At 57.9% G+C, this 16,906-nt stretch overlaps 1 protein-coding gene across 1 annotated transcript; it reads left to right on the top strand.

The window, feature by feature from the left end:
- The first annotated feature begins 5,969 nt into the window (after nucleotides 1–5,969).
- On the top strand, nucleotides 5,970–16,057 carry LOC138728888 (ubiquitin carboxyl-terminal hydrolase 17-like protein 6). Its single transcript, XM_069872575.1, has 17 exons — nucleotides 5,970–6,754; nucleotides 7,325–7,435; nucleotides 7,737–7,839; nucleotides 8,186–8,253; nucleotides 8,655–8,725; nucleotides 9,106–9,188; nucleotides 10,304–10,415; nucleotides 10,691–10,831; nucleotides 11,086–11,186; nucleotides 11,450–11,528; nucleotides 11,720–12,223; nucleotides 12,917–13,035; nucleotides 13,551–13,901; nucleotides 14,163–14,314; nucleotides 15,180–15,347; nucleotides 15,550–15,665; nucleotides 15,758–16,057. Exons 1-12 carry the CDS (start codon nucleotides 6,424–6,426, stop codon nucleotides 12,983–12,985), a joined length of 1,773 nt encoding a protein of 590 aa, XP_069728676.1. The 5' UTR covers nucleotides 5,970–6,423; the 3' UTR covers nucleotides 12,986–13,035; nucleotides 13,551–13,901; nucleotides 14,163–14,314; nucleotides 15,180–15,347; nucleotides 15,550–15,665; nucleotides 15,758–16,057.
- Nucleotides 16,058–16,906: the final 849 nt, after the last annotated feature.

The raw sequence follows: 16,906 nt of genomic DNA, 5'->3' as shown, positions 1-16,906 counted from the left end.
CTGGCTCCAGCCGCTTACTGCCCCCTCCTTCTCGAACGTGGCCAAGGTTCCAGGAGAGAGGAGAAAGAAGCAGCTGGATATTTCTCATCTTCAAGCTAAGGTGCTGTAGAAACACAACATTCCTCCTAGCTCCTCTCTCTTTCACACAGTACAGTTCTACTGATAATGAAACACTTTCTCACACTCTTATGCATTGCCCTCTGTCCCTCTATTTTCCCAACTCACGTTCTGGTTACAATGATAACACAATATCAGCAACAGTCTCATTGTTAGCAGATTCTTTTCTGCTTGTGAAAATCCATTGCCGTTCACGTTGATCTTCATATCCATACAAGGTTTTGTGGGTAGTATCCTCTCTCTTTTCTGCTAAAGGCAGGGCCTGTTGTGGGTAGCTAAGGCCCGGCGGTCGGAAGATCTCGCCATGTACGGAAAGGTAGGACCCCCTCCGGGTAGCCAGTTGCGTTTAGTTCATGATGTAAGCGGGCGGAAGGGACGTCGCAAGCCCAGGCTATATAAGGCTGTGTTACCTATCAACAAACGCCATTTGCTCTCCACCGCATTGGTGCTTTGAGCTCGTGTACCACGCGGCCTGGGGGTGGTGGCCACGCCTCCGAAGGCAACGCCCTCCGAAGGCAACAAGTGGTGCCTAAACCCGGGAGCCGGGAAGGAGCTCCGGGAGTCGGGAAGCTGCTTGGAATTGGGTGAACGGCGGCCGGTGCGGCAGGACCAGCCCGGCGGGGAGGACGCTCCCGGACCCACAAGGAGGATGGAAGCCCTTATAAAGGTCGTATCACAATTATATAAGACAGATTGTAAGCCTAAAGATTTTATTCTCGTAGTTGCGAGGCTTTTAGAGCTTGGGGTCATTGACCAGGCGGTGGATACTCTCCACCCCGAGGTGCGGGATAAATGCACCAGACCGTTAGCCGAGGAGGCGATGTCCTCGGGTTGTGGGGAAAACCTTAAGTTGTGGGGGGGAAGTCATACAGGCCCTGCAGGAGGCCACGCAGGAGCAGGAGACCTGGAGGGCGGCCAGGGACTGTTTGCCGGCCACCCCGGGATTGGGGGTCGGGGCGGCCACGCGGACTCTGCACCCCCGACGTGGTGATGATTATGCTGAGTCTAAATGCTTGCGAGAGGGTGATACGTCCCTCTAAACCCCGACCCGCTTACGGAGGGACAGAAATGAGCGGAGTCCTTCTCGGGTGGGTTGGCCGAGGAGGCCGGGGGCGCCGCTGGGAAACCAGGGCCCGAGGGGGTCTCGGCGAAACCGCCACTTTATGCGCCCCAAGATGGCGCCGAGCGGGAGAGGGAAAGGCGGGGGGGGGGGAATGCTCTCGGCGGGAACGGGGAGGAAGCGCTGGAATTGAATAGCGCGCGAGCGTGAAGGGGAGGAGAACGTGGAAGAGAAGGGTGGTGCGAGCGAGGGGCGGAGAGCCAATCAGAGCGTCCGTCTGGACAAATCAGCCAATCAGAGCCTCCGTCTGGACAAATCAGCCAATCAGAGCGTCCGTCTGCTCCGAGCAGCAGGCGGGGCGAGCCAGGGGGAGGGAGCGGCCCCTCCGCAAGGGAAGTGGGCGGGGCCGGGGCCCGGAAGTGGCCGGTCAGTCGAGCTCCGGCTGCGGCTCAGACACTAGTCGGGGCGGGTGGTCAACAACCGCCTCGAGCTCAGAGGAGGAGGAAGTGGGGGTGGATGGAGTTAAAAGCCGACATATCCCCACTCGAATTCACACAATTCGTGGACCGTCTCCAGGCAGCAGTCGACTCTTCGAGCCTGCCTGTGGAAGCAAAAGGCCTGGTTGTAGAAGAATGCTTGCGTCAGCAGTGTAGCTCGGCAACCAAAGAAATTCTGCGGTCATTGCCGGTGGGGTCAAGTATCGTGGACATGATCAAGCATGTCGCGAAGGAAGAGCATCTAGCCCCAATCCAGACTGCTGTTCGCACCGCAATAGCCAATGTGATGGCATGAGACTTGTTAAGATTTTTCTATTTGTTAATTTGTTTAAATTTGTTAAGATTTTATATTGTTATATTGTTAAGATTTTTATATTTTATAATTTTTTGGCTATTTCGCTAAGCATAGGGAGGGGGGAAATGTGGGTAGCTAAGGCCCGGCGGTCGGAAGATCTCGCGATGTACGGAAAGGTAGGACCCCCCCGGGTAGCCAGTTGCGTTTAGTTCATGATGTAAGCGGACGGAAATGACGTCGTAAACCCAAGCTATATAAGGCTGTGTTACTTATCAACAAACGCCATTTGCCATCTACCACATTGGTGTTTGTGAGCTCATGGACCGTGCGGCCTGGGGTTGGTCGCCGTGCCGTTCCTGAACCAGGTCGCCACGCCTCCGAAGGCAACAGCTTGTGGCTTTTTTTTGTCCCCTGGTCTAAATCCTGGTCTAAAGGTCCACATGACCCTTCTTCTCACAGGATAACAAGGAAGGCAGAATAACAGCAATGTGGTTTATCTACCCCTGTTCTAGCAACATAATTCTTTTCAAAACTGTGCATTCGAAACAATACCAAAAAGATGATCCTTTCTATGAAAGTGATGAACACTACAGTTTGCAACAAGGAACCAATCCACCTGGTCAGCGATATTCCACTTTTTGACTTAAAAACTTATCCAGCCAATTGTTTTGTTCATCCTCTCCAAGATCCTGAGCTCCTTCTCCGTGGCTGCATCCCACACAATCTTTCGCATCTCAGTGGGTAGGATGCTATTGTCATTGTCTCTCAGGATACCTGCAAGGACACTGCACCCACATCGGCCTGGATGCAACAAAGAGCGTGAGAGACATTATTTTGTTTGATGCTCAACACTCTCTGCCCATGGGGACTGCATGAAGCCAGAGCAGAAAACGGTGCACAGGCAGGCGCTGCTGCTCCTGGGGGACTTTACAAGGGTGTCCCAGTGGGCACTGATCTGAGCTGTGGCCAAGGGGAGCCTGGGGGACTCCAACCGTGGCGTTGGGGATCTGGAGAGATTTGCCCTGTGATCTGTTTTCCATCTACAAGGATGCTTTCCCACCTGGGACGTTGCAGCAGTTGATACTGTGACTTGGGCTGCATCAGCTGGGGGTGACATATGCTGCTTCCTGCGTACCCAGGATGCCACAGAGCTGCGCTGCACCACAAAGCTCCTTGGAAAAACCAAGCGTGGCTGAGCTGCACTGGACCAGAGATCCCCCATCCCATGTACTGCCTCCACCTCTCCCGGCTTTGTCCCCAACGTCTTCTCTCCCGCTGTACGAGCTGTATGCTGTGCTGGTGCACTCCGGGTTCTCGTGGGTCCCTGTAGTGCGCAGGAAGGAGGGCGTTCAGCCCATGTGGAGCACTGGAAGTGGGGGGTACAGGCTGTGTTCACCAAATCCCCTTTCCTGCCCCTGGGCCACCAGGGGGTTTTGTGGGGTGGAGTTCTGCCACTGGGCACTGTTCATGCAGCTCTTCAGGCCTGGAAGGTCCTCGGATGCAGCCCAACCCTGTTCTCTTCTTCAGGCTAGCGATGGGCGCTGGTACAGAATGCACGCAAGGTGGTGCTGAGCCAGCAGGCCTACCTGCTCTTCTACCTGAGGTGAGAGCACCCTGTGTCTCCCAGCCCCTCTGCCCACTGCTCTTGGCCTTTGGGACAGGGCTGGTAGCACGAGCCAGGGTGTGGCACGGAGCTGGCTCAGAGGAGGGAGGCAGGGAGAGGCTCAGCCTTTTGTGGATCAAGAGGTGGAGCTGAAGAGCATCTCGCCTCCTAGGAGCTTTGCTCCTGTTTCTTTTGTGCATCTCTGAAAGGTGTTGCAGGCGCTCCCCTCACAGTTAACACGTGCGCTTCTCTTCCTTCACCGGAACACCCAGCACCACCAAGAACTGTAAAGGAACCATTGCCAAGGCTGCGTCTGTCCCACCCTGCCAACCAGTGATGGGCCAGGTTCCTTTCTCTCTCACCGTGTCCATTCCCCTCGCAGTGTCCTTCCTCCCCTCGTGTCTTTCACCCCCGACATTTCCCTCTCCCCCTCCTCCCTCCCCGCCCCGCGTCCCCGGGGTGCGGAGCCTCCTGGAGGAGGACGGTGGCTACGGTCAGTGCGGGGACGGGGGAACCTGGGAACCTGGGGTGCAGGGGCACCTGCCACGTGCTTGTGCAGGGGACAGGGACGGGGACCCGCTCTGGCGCAGGCACCTGGCAGCCTGTGGTCACGCTGCCCATCCCTGTGCTCGCGGAGGGGCTGAGCGAGGCACGAGGGCACCTCGCTGCCTGGCCACACTCAGCCCTGGCGCCCCGGCAGCTCTGAAGGAATCGAACGCTCGTGAGTGGCGGGCGATGCCCTGTCTGCGTAGCAGGTCTACCAGCGTCCCTGCCACAGGGCAGCCACCCCAGCAGCTCTTGCCAGGCAGCCCTCCCCCCTGCAGCATCCCCAGCCACCCTCAAGCCCCCGGGACCCTGCCGTCCCCCTCCCTGCCCATTGCCCACCCCTCCTTTTGGGGCGCACAGGGGTACAGCTCTCCCGGCAGGGGCTCGAGACGGGGCTCACCATGTGGCAGAGCCCCCAGCTCAGGTGTTTTTCCAGGCTGGGTGACTCCCACGCAGGTGCCTCATCCCAAAAAGCCAGCAGGGCACATTAGCATGGCTGGGGTGACCTCCCCCATGCACCTGGGCACTGCTGCCCCTCTCTCCACAGAGACACGGAGGCGAGCAGGGGGTTCACTGCCTTCCGCAGCATCCTGGGGCGTTCTGTTCCCACCGCAAGCTCCTGCACAGGCGGGGAGCTGCTGCCTGACCCTTCTGCAGCTGCCGCTGGTGCGCGGGCAGCAGGGCTGGTCAGGGAGCTCCCCCTTGGCCGGGCACCAGAGGCCGGAGCGCCAGTGGCGTTGGTGCTGGGTGTTGAATATTGCACAGGCAGCAATGCAGCCACAGGAAAACCCCGTCCTGTCCAGCGAACCCTCCCACACACCTCGGGCCCCGCTTTCTCTGAGCCATTCGCACAACGCAGCAGCACTGGCATGTGCCGCAGAGCTCCTTGTCCGCAGCTTTGGGAGCGTGCTGGGAATAACCCCCCTCGCAGCCCTGCTCCGGGGGCGTTTTCATGCTGTGCGTCCCTGTGAGGTTGAAGATGTCGTACTGGACCAGTCTGGGCAATTTTATTGAAGAGAAAAATTCAAAAGAAAGAAAAGGAAACCCCCCACCCAAACCTCTAATCAGTCCCAGATGCGCCTCCCGCTCGCTTTCTGTATGGTTATATCATGTGTGCCACTGCTCCTGTCTCTGCCTGTCTCTCAGTTTAATATTTCCACTTGGTTTGCCACCGGCTGTGTGGTCCCTGTGCCCTAATTTCCTTTTCCTCGTCCAGTGCTGGAGTCGCAGGGGTTCCCTGCAGGAGGGAGACCTGGTGCTGGTGTAGACGTGGGGCAGGGGCGGAGGGGAGCAAAAGACGTGGAGAGGGCAGTGGTACCTGGGGGATTTAACGGGGACTGAGCTACCAGGGCCACCACGGGGCTTAATGAGGACTGAATTCCTCTGCTGTGGGGCTTAGTGGGGATGAGACCCTCCCCTCTACCATGGGGCTTAATGGGGACTCAATCCCCCTACTATGGGGCTTAGTGGGGATGAGACCCCCCTCTACCATGGGGCTTAATGGGACCTGAGAGGGACTGAGTCCCCCTACTATGGGGCTTAACGGGACCTAATAGGGACTAATCAGTCCCCTGCCAGGGGGCTTACAGGGGACCAGGCTGCCAGGGCCATCACGAGGCTTAACAGGGTGCCAGTCCCCCCACCACAGGGCTTCCTAGGGACTGGTCAGCCGACCGCAGGGCGTTATTTGGAGCAGCTCCCCACTGCCACAGGGCTTAATGGGACCGAATCCTCCTACTGGGGGGCTTAGCGGGGAGCAGACCCCCCCTCTATCATGGGACCTAATGGGGACCGGTTCCTCCCCTGCCGCGAGGCTTAATGGGGACCAGGCTGCCAGGGCCACTACGGGGCTTAGCGGGGACTGGGTGCGGCTAACGGGGAGCCGGGTGCCAGGAGCTCGCGGCCCGGTTCCGTCATAGGCGATGGCCACGCCCCCCGCGCGTAGCGCACAATGGGAGCGCGGGAGGGCACCGGGGCCGCGCAGCCCCCGCTCTCTCACCGCCTCGGGCAGGCGGAGCGGACGGACGCAGGAGCGCGGAGCTCCCGCTCTCGTCCAGCCCTGCGAGGTTTCTCGCGACGTACGCGAAAGAGTTGAGGTCTTACCTTCATTCCACTCCGAAAGGAGAGGGACAGAGGGCCCACAGCTCCCCCGCCTTCGAGGAGGAGGCGAGGAAGCGCGGAGACCCCGCTCCCTGTATCCATCCCGGGAGGAGGAGGCTCTGCCCTCTGTATCCACCCCGGGAGGAGCAGCGAGGAGCCCCTGCCCTAGTTCCCCCTTCGCTCCGCCCCGAGAGGAGGAGCGAGGATGTTCTGGCGTGGTACCGCCCCGAATCGAGATGCCGACTCGCTCGGCTCCGGTTCCGCCCCGTCGAGCCAGGAAGGCGGAGCGCGAAGCCTCCCGGACCCTCCTCCGGTTCCTCCCCCGGGGGATGTCCTCCCCGGGGATGAGGTCTGTGTGCCCCAGAGGGTTCTTTGCCCTGTGGGGCAGCTCTCCCTGAAGTGGCAGCAGGTCCACCGCATCGGCGCTGGGCTCCGAAACGTGGGGAACACCTGCTTCCTTAATGCCACCATCCAGTGCCTGACGTACACGCCTCCGCTCGCCAACTATCTGCTGTCCAGGGAGCACAGCCGAACCTGTGAGTGGGGGGGCCTGGCTCTGGCAAGGGTTTATGGGTGTCAGGATGCTCCTTCTCTGCTCCCTCCTGCCTCGTTTCTCCATCGAGAGGTCGTTCCTGTGTCCAGCTCTGCCATAGCTGAGTTCCCAAGCTCTGCATCCTTGTGTCTGCGAAGGCTCTGACTCTGCTGGGCATAAGCAGGACTAAGACTGGTCCGATGGGGTCTGCTGGCTTCGTGGGGGCTGAGCAGTCTCTGCTCGTGGGAACTGCGTGAAGCCAGGGCAGAAGACGGCGCACGGGCAGGCGCTGCTGCTTCTGGGGGACTTTGCAAGGGAGTCCCGTGGGCACTGCTCTGAGCTGTGACCAAGGGGAGCCTGGGGGCCTCCGGCCCCGTCCTTAGGGCTCTTGGGACCATCCTGTGGGCTTCCCAAGCGAGTACCTGTGATCTTTTGTCCATCCATGTGGATGCTTTCCCACCTAGGGTGTTGCAGTGGCTGGTGCTGTGACTTGGGCTGCATCAGAGATCCCCCATCCCATGTACTGCCTCCACCTCTCCCGGCTTTGTCCCCAACGTCTTCTCTCCCGCTCCAGGCCTGCGAGATGAGTTCTGCATGCTGTGCGCCATGGAGCACCACATCACCTGGGTGTTTGGTAGCAGCGGCAGTGCGATACAGCCAGTGGCCATCATCGGTGTCATCAATGGTAAGGATGGCTGCGCTCCCTTCTTGTATCTGTGCGGGGGAACGGTGGCTGTTGCGGGAGCAGAACCTTTGAGATGGGGACAGATCTTGGCAGGCTGCTCTTCGGAGCTGACTCTTGGAGCCTGCCGGGGGTTGTGTGGGGCTTCCCCCACGGCCAGCCTAAGCGTGACATCTGGTTTGGGTTGAGGGGGCTCAAGCCCCAGATTCCCTGCCCTGAGGGAGGGTAGAAGGGAGGATGGGAGGGCGGGAAGGACTGCATGTGTTGATGCCTTTGCTGGGACTGATTCCTCCCTCTCCTGCAGAGATTGCCGAGCACTTCTGCTTTGGCCGCCAGGAGGACGCACACGAGTTCCTGCGCTTCACGGTTGATGCAATGCAGAGAGCCTGCCTGAATGGCTGCACCCAGTACGTAGGGCCTCTGACAGCCCTTGCTGCTCTTCTCTGCTGTCCCCTCACCGGTCCCGTGTGCCTGTGGGAGGGGACTGTGGGGCAAACGTGTCCCCGAGGGTGGCTTGGAGCCAGCTGCGCTGCCTTTGCCTGCAGTGCCCAGCCCAGAGCTCCAGCCAGGGGCTTCTGCTGCTTGGAGCAGCCTGGTTCCACCCCTTGAGCTCTGCCACGGGGGAGCAGAGTGACAGAGGCTGTGACTCCCCTGCTCCAGAGCACACAGGAGAGGTGTCCTGAGGACACAGGGGTGGCGTGTGGGGTGGCCGTTGCGGAGGGGCGGTGTGAGATCCTGTGCTGCTGTCTCTAGGTTGGATCGCCAGACCCAGACCACAACACTGATCGATCAGATATTTGGTGGTTACCTGCGGTCCTGTGGTGAGTGCTGGCTGCCAGGCCTTTGCGGGAAATTTTGATTTTTGAAAAAAAGATTTGCAGGAAAACTCTTGGGGGAAAATTATTATTTGTAAATTATCTGGAGCTGCAGCTGGTCCATCCTGCAGTCCCTGCGGGCCACGATGCCTGCTGTGGAGATGGAAAAAGCTGTTGGCTGTGGGTCCCCAGCTCATTGCCACCAGCAAAGGAACCTGTGTTGCTGGCTATATGGGAACTCTTGCTGTCCCTACACGATGTGGAATTGCCGGCCTTCCGCCTTGCTGGGTCGTGAATCCCGATGCCCAAAGGCGGAGAGGGGGAATCCTGCACTGCCTGCGCTGTGCTGGGATGGTGGTGGGTGCTGGCGTTGTGTCAGGGTGTGCTCATGGCTTTTTCTTTTGCAGTGAAGTGCAAAGCGTGCGGTTCGCCCTCCGACACCTATGAACCCTTCCTGGACCTGACGGTGGAGATTGAGGTACTGTGGCAGGGTCGGGATGGGGAGGAGCTCGGCTCTCGGAGGGGCTGTTCCTGCAACTGCACGGTTACTGCCTCAAGGTTCCTTAGCCTGCTGGTGTCAAGTCCCAGTGCAGGCGACAGGGAAGCAGATTCTGTTGTCGCACTGCCTTCTCTGTCTGGCAAAGCGGCGCCTGTTGTGCCAGCAGGAGCCACGACTCCTCTGGAAGCTCTGTGGTGTTAGGGGACAAGTGCAGCTGCACCTCGTGGTGTGGGTTTCGGTGTAGTCTGTGGCTCTGTGTTCATGCTTTGTGTTGTCTCTTGGGGCCAGCGTCTCGGAAGGGAGCCAGGCTGTCGTGTGGACAGGCCATTCATGGCCTGACCTCTCCTCTGTCCTTGCAGGGTGTTGACAGTATCCAGCAGGCACTGAACTTATTCGTGAGGCCAGAGATGCTGTGCAACGACAATGCGTACATGTGTGACAGGTGAGTGTGTGGGCTCTGGCGGGACGAGGGGAAGCAGGGAGGGCTTCTCTATGTGGCCATGGAAGCTGGGTGTAAGTGTGGATCTGCTGGAGGGTAGGGAGGCTCTGCAAAGGGATCTGAACAGGCTGGACTGCTGGGCTGAGACCAATGGCATGAGGTTTAACAAGGCCAAATGCCGGGTCCTGCACTTGGGGCACAACAACCCTAAGCAGCGCTACAGACTAGGAGAAGCCTGGCTGGAAAGCTGCCTGGAGGAGAGAGACCTGGGGGTGTTGGTCGACAGCGACTGAACATGAGCCAGCAGTGGCCCAAGGGCATCTTGGCCTGTATAGGAAACGGTGTGACCAGCAGGTCCAGGGAGGTTCTTCTCCCTCTGTACTCGGCACTGGTGAGACCGCTCCTCGAATCCTGTGTTCAGTTCTGGGCTCCTCACCACAAGAAGGATGTTGAGGCTCCGGAGTGAGTCCAGAGAAGAGCAACAAGGCTGGTGAAGGGATTGGAGAACAAGTATTATGAGGAGCGGCTGAGAGAGCTGGGGGTGTTTAGTCTGGAGAAGAGGAGGCTGAGGGGAGACCTCATTGTTCTCTCCAACTACCTGAAAGGAGGTTGTGGAGAGGAGGGAGCTGGGCTCTTCTCCCAGGTGACAGGGGACAGGACGAGAGGGAATGGCCTCAAGCTCCACCAGGGGAGGTTCAGGCTCAACATAAGGAAAAAATTCTTCACTGAAAGGGTCATTAGGCAATGGACCAGTCTACCCAGGGAGGTGGTTAACTCGCCTTCCCTGGAGGTGTTTAAGGTGCAGGTGGATGAGGTACTGAGGGGCATGGTTTAGAGACTGGTGGGAACGGTTGGACTCAATGATCCGGTGGGTCTCTTCCAACCTGGTGATTCTATGAGTCTATGAAGCCTGCAATGGAACCTGCCTCTCCTCAGCTTCCTCCTCTTGTGAGGAGGACCTGGGCCAGCAGATGTGGCTGTAAGCAGGTGCCCTGAAGCAGTGCCTGGCGTCAGCATCTCTGTGCGGTTTGCTGCTTGGCCAGGGCTGGCAATCACTTGGCAATCACTCTTCCATCTGTGGTGAAACACCTTGAACAGCTCGAGCTTTTCCTGTGCAGGTGCAAGACCAAAGTGCAAGCGACCAAACGCTTCAGCATCCACCAAGCATCCAATGTTCTGACGCTCTCGCTGAAGCGCTTTTCCAGCGTTAGTGGAGGCAAAATCACAAAGGTGAGTACCTGGCACTCCAGAGCCAGGGCTGTCTGCTGGCCTGAGGTCTTGTGCCCAGCGCAGGGTGGGAGGTGCACGGTGCGAGCCGTGCTGTAGCCCTTCTCCAGCCGTGCAGTGGGAGTTCAGCTCATCCTGGTGTTATGCTCACCGTGACCTCTGCCTGGGGAGAGTGAGTCCTCCTCTCTCAAGACACGGGACTCGGAGGACAGCTGAGCTCCTGCTCCAGCAAGAAAGCAGTCTGCTGTGCGGGCTTCTGAGACATCGTCTCTCCGCAGGACGTGACGTACCCCGAGTTCTTGGACATCAGACCTTACATGTCGGAGAACGAAGGGGACCCTATAACGTACGAGCTGTATGCTGTGCTGGTGCACTCCGGGTTCTCGTCCTACTCGGGGCACTACTACTGCTACGTGAAGGTGAGCTCAGTGTGTTCTCTGGGCTGGGTGCCGCTGGGTCCTCGTGGGTCCCTGTAGTGCGCGGGAAGGAGGGCGTTCAGCCCATGTGGAGCACTGGAAGCGGGGTACAGGCTGTGTTCACCAAATCCCCTATCCTGCCCCTGGGCCACCAGTGGGTTTTGTGGGGCGGAGTTCTGCCACTGGGCACTGTTCATGCAGCTCTTCAGGCCCGGAAGGTCCTCGGATGCAGCCCAACCCTGTTCTCTCTTCTTCAGGCTAGCGATGGGCACTGGTACGAAATGAACGATGACGTGGTTCGCCCCACCAACATCAAGGTGGTGCTGAGCCAGCAGGCCTACCTGCTCTTCTACCTGAGGTGAGAGCATCCTGTGTCTCCCAGCCCCTCTGCCCACTGCTCTTGGCCTTTGGGACAGGGCTGGTAGCACGAGCCAGGGTGTGGCACGGAGCTGGCTCAGAGGAGGGAGGCAGGGAGAGGCTCAGCCTTTTGTGGATCAAGAGGTGGAGCTGAAGAGCATCTCGCCTCCTAGGAGCTTTGCTCCTGCTTCTTTTGTGCATCTCTGACAAGTGTTGCAGGCACTCCCCTCGCAATTAACACATGCGCTTCTCTGCCTTCCCCAGAACACCCAGCACCACCAACTGTGAAGAAACCATTGCCAAGGCTGCGTCTGTCCCACCCTGCCAACCAGTGATGGGCCAGGTGAGTCCCGAAGGTCCCTTCCTGGGAGCCGCTGCCCCTCTGTCCACTTAGCCAGGGCAGGGGCTGCAGCTTTGGAGGAAGGTGGGTGCGAGGGAGAACTGTTTGCAGGAGGGACCCTGCTGAGCCAAGGGTTCCTGGGTGAGCTGGGCCCCTTGAATTCTCACTGACCTTTTGTCTCTCCCTTTATCTAGAAGCCAGAGGCGCAGCCAGCCATGAAGCTGTCTGAGCCAGAGGAGGTTGGGGTCTCTGTGCCCTGTAGAACACTCAGCACGCTAGCAAATGTGCCAAATGCTAGACTTCCACTGAAGCTGCTACAGAATCTGGCCTCATCGTTCAAAATGAAATGCAACATCCTGAAGAGGCACTTGTTTCGGCCTTACGATGCAGCCCAGAGGCCCAAGAAGACCCGGCACCTGCCTTCTGGACGTAGAATTCAGGACTGCAGGACTACAGAAGCAACAGAGGCCAAAGTGGAGCTGCCCCAGTATTTTGCGTCCAAGGCGCCGCACACCTCATCCAAGCAGCTTCAGGAGCCCAGAGAGCACCTCTCTGCGGTCCCTGGAGTTCAGCCAGCTCTTCCTCACAGCTCCAGTTTGCTTAAACTGAAGGAGTTACTGTTGACCGGTGGCACTATGGAGCGGAGCAGTTTCACATCACCACCACCAGCCAAGAACCTGTTACTCTGTACCAAAAAGGTGAGTCTGAGTTTCTGCACAGTCTTCAGTAGGTGCCTTGTGACTTCTAAAGTGTGGCTTGTGCTGGGAACAAGTGTAGATCTTGCTGGGTGTCTTGCTAAGCCGGTGGTGGGTGGGGAGGGCCCCTCAGCTCCAGAGCTGTAGCAGTCGCTCTGCCCTCTCTGTGGGTTGGGGTGTGGGGCTAGGCCCTCGCTGTTATTCACGTTCCTCGGTGAAGGCAACGAAATGGCTCCTGCCTTCTTGGCCAGGGGTGGCAGCTGGAGAGACGTGGAGATGCCTCCTCCCTGGACAGCAGCGTGGGTCCAGCTCTCTGGGTGCTGCTGCATGGCCAAGGCTCAGGATGGTGTGCTGCGGTTTCTGTACTTTAGATTTCCTTCCTTCCTTCCTTCCTTCCTTCCTTCCTTCCTTCCTTCCTTCCTTCCTTCCTTCCTTCCTTCCTTCCTTCCTTCCTTCCTTCCTTCCTTCCTTCCTTCCTTCCTTCCTTCCGTCCTTCCTTCCTTCCGTCATTCCTTCCGTCATTCCTTCCTTCTAACTGAAAATACTTTGATTCTTGTACCACCCCCCACCTCCTTCACCCAGTCTGTCTGTCCCCCTCCCCTTTCTCTGGGCTCCCCTTTTCGGTTTTCTCCCTTTGGGTCACAGAATCCTCTTTTCTTTAGACTACCTGGTTTTTATTCCTGTCCTTAACTACAGGGCAACACACCACAGGCAGTGAGCGAAGATGAGCACCACACACAACCTCACCCCCGGCCTTCTGAGTAGATCCAACCCAGCCACTTTGACTCTGCTTCCCAGCCTTCTGGCAAGTTGAGGTAAGCGATGCTGGTTGCTCCCAGGCAGCAGGGCCAGTAGCAATCTTCAGATACTCTGTGAAGCAACTGCCTGGCACGGCAGCTGACCCTCCTGTTCTCCTGGGCTGGCAGGGCTCGCTCTGGATCCCAGAAGCAGGACGGTGTCTTTGTTAGCACAGGGTGGGAGGGAGCTTTGCAGGCCCTCGCCGTGTCCTGGTGTCCCCTGGGATCAGGAGGCACCAGCCTGGTTTAGGTCTTGCTCTGGGTTTTCCTTTGTAACCTTTGCCATCAGCGCATGCTGCAGCAACACTCGCTCCTTCCCAGTCCCCCATGGGACAGCATGTGCTGTGGGCACGGGGCAGGTCATCGTGTGCGCTTGCAGCTGCTGCCCTAGAGCAGGGTCTAATTCAGATTTTGTGGCTGAGGTGGCAGCAGTGCAGTGCTGTGCTTGAGTATCTTGGGTTGGTGAGGCAAAGAGGGGCTCCTGCTCAGGACCTGGCTTTAACACCATATCTGTATCTTTTCCTGTCCTTCAGCACACCTTCATCTGCACTCAGCCTGCTGAATACAGAAGAGCCTTCCTCTAAACTACCAGCCCTTCAGGTCCTCAGCTCTCCTCTGAAAAGGCATCACCAAAGCGCAGATGGCGGCCCTCGTGCTCAATGTGTTAATGGCAAAGACGACACCTCCAGCCCGCCCAGAAAGAAGAGGCGCACACACGAGGACTCGGTGTCCCTCGCTGGGGATGGGTCAGGAAGGAGTTCCAGTAGTGGCCAGGAAGAGCCAGGCTGCCAGGAGCTGGCTGCAGAGCACAAGAGGAAGAAAAAGAGGAAGAGAAGGAAAACGGCATCACCAGTGGGCTCTTCTGGGGCTCTGTCCTCGGGCAGGTGAGGCACTAGGGTCATGCCAAAGCCCTGCACGCCTCTGCTCAGCCTGAAGTCAGGCTCCCTGGGCTGTGGTTGGGTGTGCTTTGTCTTTCCACGGGTGGGACAAGCCTTGCCATGGAGCCAGCCCAAGCACCAGCTCTATGGAGGTTGTTTCACCCCTGCTGGGGTGTGGGTGTCCTGTGTCTGTCACCATGGGGGGAGCTGAGACTCCTCCTGCTGTGGCCTAGAACCCGCTGACCCCGCTGCCTTCCCTGTCCCTAGAAGGGCTGAGTCAGAGCCCCAGGCACCGGAGCAGCACTGCATGGAGGCTGTTGAGGTGGAGCACCACCAGTTCCAGCAGAAGGAACAGCTCAGCCACCCAGCCTCGAAGGAGCTCAGTGCCAACAGCGTCCACACCTCAAAGAGCTCTTCAGGTATGACTGTGCCTCCACCTGGCAGGGGAAAGCCAGCTGTTTGTCTGCCCGTGCAGCCCCTCAGAGCGCTGCCCAGTGCTTGCTGGGCCCCACAATTGCCTGGAAGCACCCGTGGTGCTGACCACAGGCCTGCATGCCCGTCGTGCGGGAGAGCTGACCAGCTGTACCGTGAGGGCTTCACCCCCAGACTTGGGGTGAAGACTTAGCCCTCAGTCTTCCCTGCCCAGGACAGGCCCCAGTGTCCCCAAGCATCCTGGGCCATAGAATCGTAGAATCACCAGGTTGGAAAAGACTCACCGTATCATCGAGTCCAACCATTCCCGTCAAACACTAACCCATGTCCCTCAGCGTTTCGTCCACCCGTCCCTTAAACCCCTCCAGGGAAGGTGACTCAACCCCCTCCCTGGGCAGCCTGTTCCAGTGCCCAATGATCCTTTCCGTGAAAAATTTTTTCCTAATGTTCAGCTTGAACCTCCCGTGGCAGAGCTTGAGGCCATTCCCTCTCGTCCTGTCCCCTGTCACTTGGGAGAAGAGCCCAGCTCCCTCCTCTCCACAGCCTCCATTCAGGTAGTTGGAGAGAGCAATGAGGTCTCCCCTCAGCCTCCTCTTCTCCAGGCTAAACACCCCCAGCGCTCTCAGCTGCTCCGCATAAGGCCTGTTCTCCAGCCCCCTCACCAGCCTCGTTGCTCTTCTCTGGACTCGTTCCAGAGCCTCAGCATCCTTCTTGTGGTGAGGGACCCAGAACAGAACCCAGGATTCAAGGAGCGGTCTTACAAGTGCCGACGTTTTTAGTCCAAACGGCATTTCCTGGGATAAGATCTGCCTTAGAAGTGGCTTTTCCTCACCCCTTCTGTGTGTTTCGCAGCAATATGTACCCGGCAGCACCAGGGTGGCGATGGAGCCAGGCTCTCCACGGGTGTCCAGAGCCCCAAGCCAGCCCATGGGGCCAGCTCACCACCTGGGAGCCACCAAGCATACAGTGTATTGAAGAACCTTCTTAAGGACTCAGTGGACAAGGCATATGGCAAAGGAGGTAATCCCTGTTTGTCTGGGTGGGAAACAACCCTCTGAGTGCCCTGCCTCGAGTCCTCCATGCTCCGTCAGGGCCAGGGCTCTCCCAGGAGCAGCACAGGCAGCTCTGCGGCTGCTGGGCTGGGGCAGGGACCCTGCAGAGAAGCACGGCACGGTGCTCCCTGCTGAGTGCCCTGCTCCCGGCTGACCCTGCCGCTCTGCAGTGCTGACCTGGGAGGGAGAGACGTCTGCAATCAGCCAAGACGCCATTCACGATGCCACACGGTCCCAGACGACAACGGTCATTGATGAGTGGGACAGAGAGTTCGACCAAGGGAAGGTGGGTGCTGGCTGCATCCCGCGCTGGAGCGGGCTGCTGGGAGACAGTGCACCCTGTGCTCTGACCCCAGGACCCTTCCTGCCTTTGCACAGGTGAAGAAGACTAAATCTAAACTGAAGCGGCTGCAGGTCCAGTTTGCTTCCCTGCTTTCCTGCCTCCTCCTGTCTGCAGAGCAGGACAGGGCAGGAAGGCACTGCTGTGCCTCAACTCTCTGAGGCAGGTTCCTGCCAGTCAGCTGGGAGGTTTTCCTCGAGCAAGGACTTTGTTGAGAGGGTTGCTGGAGGCTGGCTAAGTGAGATGTGAAGCCAAGCCCCCAGACTCTCAAGCACTCTATGAAATCAAGGAGCTCTTAGAAAAAGAAACCGTCGCAAGAGCCCCAAACTCTTCAATACTCAGGAGCCTTCAGCAAAAATAGTAATAAAGGCCCAAACTGTGTGAAGTCAAGGTCTTACTCAAGTTATTACAGTAAGAAAGATGACAAATGATCAAGTAGTGATTGATCACAAGTTAACAGTAACAGCTGGTAAAAGCAACGTGTCTAATCATTACTCTAAGAGAATAAGTACGGTGATTCAGGGAAATACATCACCAATTGCTTTAACATCATCCAGATCCACAGCTGCTGGGGGGGGGCTTTCTTTTTCGCAATGTGGATTCGGGGAAAGGCAATTGGGAAATCACGCAGTGCATCCACCCGTGACTGAGGTCTCCCAACCCTTGCTGTGAGGGGCTTTGACTTTATACCATCGAATACACACCTGACATCGCCCCAAAAAATAGAGTCTGGCTCCAGCCACTTACTGCCCCCTCCTTCTCGAACGTGGCCAAGGTTCCAGGAGAGAGGAGAAAGAAGCAGCTGGATATTTCTCATCTTCAAGCTAAGGTGCTGTAGAAACACAACATTCCTCCTAGCTCCTCTCTCTTTCACACAGTACAGTTCTACTGATAATGAAACACTTTCTCACGCTCTTATGCATTGCCCTCTGCCCCTCTATTTTCCCAACTCACGTTCTGGTTACAATGATAACACAATATCAGCAACAGTCTCATTGTTAGCAGATTCTTTTCTGCTTGTGAAAATCCATTGACGTTCACGTTGATCTTCATATCCATACAAGGTTTTGTGGGTAGTATCCTCTCTCTTTTCTGCTAAAGGCAGGGCCTGTTGTGGGTAGCTAAGGCCCGGCGGTCGGAAGATCTCGCCATGTACGGAAAGGTAGGACCCCCTCCGGGTAGCCAGT

This window comes from Phaenicophaeus curvirostris, chromosome 19, assembly GCF_032191515.1.
Source record: "Phaenicophaeus curvirostris isolate KB17595 chromosome 19, BPBGC_Pcur_1.0, whole genome shotgun sequence".
Taxonomy (NCBI): domain Eukaryota; kingdom Metazoa; phylum Chordata; class Aves; order Cuculiformes; family Cuculidae; genus Phaenicophaeus; species Phaenicophaeus curvirostris.
The sequence above is the reverse complement of the archived record's forward strand: the minus strand, read 5'-3'. Positions and strand labels throughout refer to the sequence as shown.

Bases quoted from the DNA above. Each gene is read 5' to 3' on its own strand.
- LOC138728888 (XM_069872575.1), top strand. From the start codon at position 6,424: ATGTTCTGGCGTGGTACCGCCCCGAATCGAGATGCCGACTCGCTCGGC. The intron at 6,755-7,324 runs GTGAGTGGGGGG...CTCCCGCTCCAG, and splicing joins CAGGGAGCACAGCCGAACCT to GCCTGCGAGATGAGTTCTGC. The intron at 10,832-11,085 runs GTGAGCTCAGTG...TCTCTTCTTCAG, and splicing joins ACTACTACTGCTACGTGAAG to GCTAGCGATGGGCACTGGTA.